The 7,913-nt window shown below is 35.6% G+C and overlaps 1 protein-coding gene and 1 long non-coding RNA gene across 2 annotated transcripts; one reads left to right on the forward strand and one right to left on the reverse strand.

Moving 5' to 3' along the window:
* Positions 1-753: 753 nt before the first annotated feature.
* Positions 754-2,638, forward strand: LOC124221052 (uncharacterized). Its single transcript, XR_006883719.2, has 3 exons — positions 754-863; positions 2,143-2,201; positions 2,540-2,638. It is a non-coding gene; the product is annotated as an uncharacterized lncRNA (long non-coding RNA).
* Positions 2,639-4,994: 2,356 nt separating this feature from the next.
* LOC124222303 (putative leucine-rich repeat-containing protein DDB_G0290503) lies at positions 4,995-7,710 on the reverse strand. Its single transcript, XM_046633123.1, has 7 exons — positions 7,422-7,710; positions 6,709-7,242; positions 6,328-6,597; positions 6,076-6,237; positions 5,753-5,988; positions 5,487-5,655; positions 4,995-5,411 (listed from the first exon to the last, which is right to left on the reverse strand). The coding sequence occupies exons 1-7, from the start codon at positions 7,708-7,710 to the stop codon at positions 5,218-5,220; spliced, it is 1,854 nt and encodes a 617-aa protein (XP_046489079.1). The 3' UTR covers positions 4,995-5,217.
* Positions 7,711-7,913: the final 203 nt, after the last annotated feature.

A 7,913-nucleotide genomic window follows, 5' to 3' on the forward strand; every position in this document is an offset into this window, starting at 1 on the left:
GTGACCAAAGAGCGGGAAAAATCCACGTCACAATTTCTCGAAATGTCAAAGATTGAAATAGGTCTGCACTAGTCTGCAGCACTCGTGTTAATGCGATCTAAACTAATTCCCTCCAAAACCTCAGAAAAATGTGTGGGCGGAAAAAGCCCAGCCCCTAAATCGAGAGGGGATCCAATTCTCCCTCGGATTCGCTCCTACTCTACACGGAAGTAAATCAAACGAACTCTTAAAGTTGCCAAAGGGACTCGTGAGAACAGGCCCGAAAGTGTCCTCCACGCCGAATGCGTGTTTACTTTAAAACCAGTATAACATTGACCAGATACTTCCAAATTCCAATGTTTAGAATATTCAAGTATTGGAGGTGGTGGTTTCGAACGCCTTAAACGGATACATAAATATTCGTTATTTACGTCTGAACTATATGAGAATAAACAAGCAGTGTTTATATTTTAACTAAACAATTCATCAACAATTAACATTCCTTTTTGATTCCTGGGTGACCGGTTTACACTAATCGTAATATTATAATATTTATTCACATTCTTATTCTACGTATATGTTTATTAAAATTACCGTCGTACTTATATTAATTCAAATTAACGCGCCTTATTTATTCGCGTTTTATCCGCGACGAAGCGCTGAAAAACCCTAAAAATATGGCATCACGTCGCATACTCGAGCGCACGTGCTCGAGCGTCGCGCGCCAATTTTTCGCGCATCACCGTCGCGCAGCGTCGTGCACTCTTCCATCCTTCATTCTCGAGCTTTCTTGTTCTTTTGCACCGCGTTTCACAGGTCGTTAGATACCACGGATCTCTTGAGAAAATTACAGAAACCCACGTGGCAAGAAAAGTGGATATTTGGTAAGTAAATGTTTAATTTCCAATAAATGTGTAGAGAATTAGACCAAAAAATATCCTTAGCTACTTGGCATAATTACATATTTACGTGCATATTTGCTATGTACGCGGTTCTGCAGTTTGCTTGCTAAATCGGCTATTCTTGGCCACCACGTGTTGAATGGTATGCAATTGAAATACCGGCTTATGTGTGAACAGAAAGTACTATACTGCTTATAATTTTTTGGCAAGCTGTGAATCAAATAAAATAATTACGATCGTTGACTTCCCAACTATAAAACATCTATAATATTAAATCTTTTTATAGTTTACTCAACAAGGTTATTTCCTAACCGCAGTTGACCTCTCACGAGTGAGTAGTCGTTTGCTTTTCCATAGAATTGAAAAAAACATGCTACGTATTTGAAGGATAACTTTTTCTTTGAAGAATCATTGTGATCTGGATGAACTAAGAGTGTTTGACCAAATATTTAGAAAAAGTCAGAAATAGTGAAAATTGTGTGTGGAAATTTCTGGTTTTTTTCTTATATTTTTTGGTTAACAGATCTTCGTTTATCCAAATCAAAATGATTCACCAAAGAAAAATTCGTCCTGATAATTATCCTTCAAATTGCATAATGATTTTCCTCCTTGATGGAAAATCACACGATACGGCATAATTGCCTTATGCAGTATTAAATTATGCATATTCCGATATTCGTATAGTGTCGCGATTTATTAATAAAGGCTAATTTTAATTTATACTAAATCTTTGATCAATTGAAACTTGAAGATACGCCGAACGTTATCAAACTTCGGTTTACTTTTCACTAGTTAATTACTGATTGAGGCCTGTATATTCCAAACTGTACGTTTTTAACATTTTAACTATAATTATTATAGGATATTATTATGCATTATAATTATTTTTCACGCTATACATATAGACGGGCCCTAATGAAACACTTAGTGTATCTCGCTGGCCCAAATAGAACAAGGCTATTTCATAAAAAGCTGTATAAGGCATGTACAGAGCTCTGTATATACGTCCTATGTCAGCTTCAGTTTTATGCACATTCCTATCATTGTTGATTATAAAATAGCAGAATATACTCTCACAAAACATTCTGCTTATACGTTATTTCAATCTGGCGTATACCACCTTGAGCCTCGTGTAATCTAGCTTTAGTTAGAAAGATATCAGACTAGCGTGGAGACCGCCGATCAGTAATTACATGTTATTTGATTTGAATCACACTCATGTATTTACAACTAAATCTTGAAACATCTGTAATAATTGCAGGAAAAGGTTGAGCAGCTGACAGTCAACTGTGTATTCGAAATATACAACATACGTTTTAGGTAAGACTATTATTAACCAACCATTTAGTTTATGTTTGATCAAATGATTGGGTAACCAGCTACCATTCGATTGGCAATCACACTAATCTAATATCAATAGTGGCATTACGTCCATATTTTCAGTGTATATTTTATGTTAAACAACTTAACTTTGCAGTCAACTGTATAGTAGACCCTGACAAACATTAGTTCTCAGACTGTTTTCAGAATAAACTTTCATTTTCCTGCACATCAAATGAGAAATTATTGACTGACCTTTTGTTATTCAAAGTTTTATGTTCGCAACATTGAATATTATACTTTATTATACTTGTATTATTTATGATATTTGATTTCAGAAAATGACACGTAAAAGAAAAAGTAACGACCGCTATTCAGATAGACATAAACGTCGACTCGTTGAACAACAAACTAAATTAAGTATTATCAGAATGAAGCAAGCTATGTCATTTGAACAGACAAACTTATCCGGTCAAGACAATGAAAATACACTCGAGCGTTTAGAAACCCAGTCAGGCTCTCAAAATTTTGATGTTACTATTGATGGACCAAATTTTGAAAGTGTACCATCAAGATCAGAAATACATGATGATGTACATAGTAGCCAAGATAGTGAATATAATTCTGTAATAGGTAGCGACGTTGAAACGAATGTAGATGAGCATGTCGATAAAAATACACCTAGTATTGCAAATATTACAGAAGCCCATGATTTAAATCATTCGGATGATTCAAATCTTGCAAATTCTTCAGGAAGTTCTCAGGAATTATCAAATAACAATAACTCACTGGTTGCCGATTTCCGCCAATGGATAGCAGTTCATAGACCTTCGAGAGGTTCTGTTAACGCGTTGTTAGGTATCTTGAGAAAACATACAAACGCAAAATTGCCAAAAGATTACAGAGCACTTCTCAAAACTCCTCGGTCTACAGATGTTCACTGTATCGCTGGTGGCCAATATTGGCATAATGGACTGGAAAAAGCAGTCAAATCTATTGTCAAGCATCGAAAGCAAGCTGGACACAATATTGGGAATATTAACTTGATGATAAACATTGATGGCGCTCCTGTTGGAAAATCGTCACAATATAGTCTTTGGCCAATTTTGTGTTCGGATGATATTTTGAAAAAAGTTTACGTTGTTGGGGCCTTTTTCGGAGAAGGAAAGCCTAACAATGCTAACGAGTTTCTTGACATGTTCATTAACGAAGCAGTGACTTTAATCAATAATGGTCTTCCATTTGATAATCAACAGTTTGATGTCAGAATTCAAGCCTTGATATGCGACGCACCTGCTAAAGCATTTATTTTACAAATCAAAAATTTTAATGGGTACAACAGTTGTACAAAATGCAATATTGAAGGAGAATATTTAGAGCATACCATGTGTTTTCCATCAGCAGGTGAAAATATAACTCTAAGAACCGATGAAAATTTTAGAAATTATATTTATCAGGACGACTATCAAATTGGAACGACAAATCTTTCTAGAATACCTCACTTAGGATTGGTTACAAATGTTCCACTAGACTACATGCACCTAATATGCTTAGGGATTGTCAAAAATTGCTTTTGCTCTGGATATGTGGGCCTCTTAGCGTGAGGCTATCCGCCTACGACATAAAAAAAATCTCTCGTGCATTAATTAGGCTGAGAAAGTGGGTTCCATCGGATTTTGTGCGAAAACCAAGGTCATTAAAATTTGTCAAGTTGTGGAAAGCGACAGAGTACCGTCAATTTCTTCTGTACTTAGGTCCCATAGTTTTAAAAAATGTATTGAAGAAAAACTTATACGAGCATTTTTTAGTTCTGCATGTGGCGATAACAATTCCGATCAGTCCGATTCTGGCAAAAAATCCTTCAAATATAAAGTATGCAGAAGAACTTTTACAATATTTTGTTGATTCTTTTGGAAATATATATGGACTTAAGCATATGTCCCATAATGTTCATAATTTACTACATCTTGCTGAGGACGTCAGAAAATTTGGTCCCTTAGATGAGTTCAGCGCTTTTAGATTCGAAAATCATATGTCTACGATTATAAAAATGACTCGGAAAGGCGAGAGACCGCTTCAGCAGATAGCTCGGAGACTTGCCGAATACGATTATATATCTACCACTGATACGACGGACGAAGACGTGCATATAAATGTTGGTTTTCACAAACGTCACTTCGAAGGTCCTTTAATTGGTGATTTAAAAACATGCAAACAGTACCAGGTTCTGCGTCAGAATTCTTATTCCATTAATTGTAATAATTCTACAAATGATTGTTGCATGCTTAAAGACGGAACAATGGTAAAATATCTAAATTTCGTAAAGTACAAAAACACATCATATGTTATCGGTTACGAACTGGTTCGATTTGAAAATGTATATTCACTACCTTCCCGTGTGGAAATTGAACTGGGGCGCTAAGCGGGGTACGGCCGGAGCACCCGGCTTTTAGTGGGGCGCTGGTCGGGCGATTTGGTCAGAACCCGCCCAGAATCGTCACGCTCGGCTAGCCATGACCCGGCCAGGGCTCCTGGCCAGGCTATGGTCGGGCTACCCGACCGTGGCCTGACGAGGTTTTGTTAGGGGTATCGAATTTATGAATGATTTTTTTTTTCAAATATTTGCCTATAAAAAATAAATCAACACATAACTCAAAATATTTTAATTATTTTGTATTATAAATTGGAACGTTTACCATATAGTATCGAATAATTTACATGGTATTCAAATTTTAGAATATCTTTCACATTTTTAGATTATTTCTTATTATTGATAGGAACACTGACCTGCAGTTTTAAAGTAGTATCACAAACTTAGTTTATTCCTTAAATTATTTCTGTTATCATCGATAGGAACATTAACCAGTAATATCAAAGTAGTATCACAAACTTAGTTTTTTTTCCTTAGATTGTTCAAAAATATCCTTATTATTGAAGTTTAGTAAGAATATTAGTACGGTTACTATAATAATAATATATTTCTTGTTACACTTCGACTTTCATAGTGAAGTTACTCTTAGTTTCTGATTTCATCCACACCACTACTCGCTTGGTCGGAACCCACCTCATCCGAAACAGACTCTCGATTCTTTCTATTCCGTTTCCCATCCCAATCCTTAGCGTTCCCAAGGACATTTCCTAAGACGCTGGAAAAAGTAGATTCCGAAATGAATTTGCCACCTTTGTCCCGGTGTGTCGAAGCAAAAACACCTGCGAAAGAAAGAAGCTTTTCAGTTTCACTACTTACTTCTGCAATTGTTCTCATTTCTTAAAATCCTTACTTACCTAGCAAGCAATCGAAAAATGCAGTATCTTTCATTAAGAATTTGCCTGGCATTCGTTTCATCGCAGTGTGTCGCATAGCCAATTTACGTGACACATATTTCTTCAAAATGTTATTCAAGGTTTTGCTGGCTATAAGATCCCTATCAAATAATTTGACTAAGGACTTCATCTGAGCAAATTAAAAATATCACATTTAATTCATCTTGTATGCCTCTTTTATATTATTGTAATTATATTGAAACAATGTAGATTTCATTTCAACTCACAAACGCTTCACGAAAATCTTTATTGCTCAGCAACTTTGAGTTGAATTCATCGAAGGCTTCTTTCTCTGTGTACGGTAACTCCAAATTATGTTTGGAAATAAAATTTTCCTGTATTTCCTGTTCGACTTCAACCTTGAGTCGAATTTCTTCTTCTTTTCGTTGATTTGCTCTGATTTCTGCTACGTCAAGTTTAACATTTTGTAAATCTTCATATATTTGCCAAAGGAGCTCCGAATCTAAAAGTTGAAATAATAACATCAACGAATAATATAAATATAGCATAATTCGGGATCTATAAAATCGTCTACTATTCATATAATTACCAGAAGTGAAGTCATCTTTGGATTTGTGTTCTCCAGTTTTATTGGATTTTTTATTAAAATCTGCAAAATTAGATTTATTTTTAGCTTTGTTCGCTTTTAGTTTAGGGTCACTCTGTTGAGGATTATCTTCTGGTCTTTCAGGTTTTGATTTTGGGTCATCACCTGAAAAAATAATGTATATTTTTCAAGTGTCTCACTTTTCTTATATTAATTTGGTAATCATATTTTAGTAAACATCAACATTGAACTTACGTAATTTAAAACTTTTTTGGCCTGTCTTCTCTGACTTGGACTTCGAGGGTTTCTTATGACTAGAAACTGAATCTTTGCCAGGGAGAGTTTTGGGGCAGTAGTATCTTCCAGACAATTGAAGACTGTTTTCTTTAACCGAGTCTAATTGTAGAACGCGATTGATGTCAATGTGGCCCTCACTTTCGGAATCGGTATAAATGTTACCAACAGATAATCGGGAATCCCTACTATAATATCGACAAAATGCACTCTCCGGAAGGCTTTCCTCACCTGGAGTAAAAATGGTTAAAATAATTATTGATATGAATAAAAATGACAAAGATGAATAATATAGCATTTTACGTTTAAAATTCTTATTTACAATCAATAATAAGTGCTTACTTAGATTTGAGTTCTCGTCAATTGGATTGACTCTGCTTCTCTGGGATGTTGAAGCTTGGCTGTCAATATTAATAATGGTTGATTTTTCACCTACACCATTCGATTTTTTTTGGTTTAAATCTTTTACTTTCAGATTTTTATTTTGATCAAGAGCTTTCGAACCAGATGTAGTCCCATCCGTTTTGTCTTTTTTTAAATGTTGTCGGTCAAAGTTTCCATTCTGATCATGACCTTTTGAAACAGATGAAGTCCCCTCGTTACTCAAAAGAGTTGATCGGCTACGTTTAGGTTTCGATAGCTGACGATGAGTAGAATTGATGGGTCCCGCGGCTGACGAATCTTCTTCTTTGTCCGAGTTCAATTCTGGAACTTGCAGAGCAGCTTCGGTCTCAGCGCTAACTTTAAGCTTTGTTTGCTTCAGCTGTCGTACAATTTCAGATGCTTTTGCTTCTGGTGCTTCATCAGCATCGGTGGTGAAAGCATAATCTTTAGCGTCTAATACCTGTAAGCGTGTCTCCGCATCTTCATAAGATTCTGTAAGGATTTATAAACTATTGGGATCCAACATAGGGAGACATGACATCTGGTGGTCAAAAGCGGAGATAGAAAATAAACGAAAGCTGATGGAAATTTATTCACTGATATAGGTAAGGTCCCGAGTAATGAAGTATAAACATACAGAGAAGTATGTTAAAATATTGAAATACACTTACCAGCACCCCCTTTCAATTGGACGTTATACTCCGGCCAGTCATCAATTGGATCACTCAAGGTTCGAACGAGATGATGTAATAGATCCGAGGTTTCGTCAAGGTAAGGTGGTGGCATAAATTTTACCACCAACTTTCCTGTTTGTTTGCTCACGTATACCCAATTAGCGGGTACAAAATCATAGACTTTTTGACCAGTTTTCGGACCACGTTTGTTAAACATTATAAGCAGGTAATTGTATTTTTTACTCTTCCTCTGCACCCCATCGTTAGTTTTTTCATTTTCAGACATTTTCATCTAGATGGTTTAAAATATGAAAAATTGAAAAAAAAAAAAACTTGTTCCAACGGTTAATAGAAAATCATCTTTTGTACCGTGAAGATCCAAATAAACAATCGAAGTATACAAATTCACATCGTCGCCCTAGTGTTGATCATTGAACTTTATATTATACTGGAACAAACATTGGTAAGACAGGTATCCAGGGTTGGCCG

Source organism: Neodiprion pinetum, chromosome 6 (assembly GCF_021155775.2).
Source record: "Neodiprion pinetum isolate iyNeoPine1 chromosome 6, iyNeoPine1.2, whole genome shotgun sequence".
NCBI lineage: Eukaryota > Metazoa > Arthropoda > Insecta > Hymenoptera > Diprionidae > Neodiprion > Neodiprion pinetum.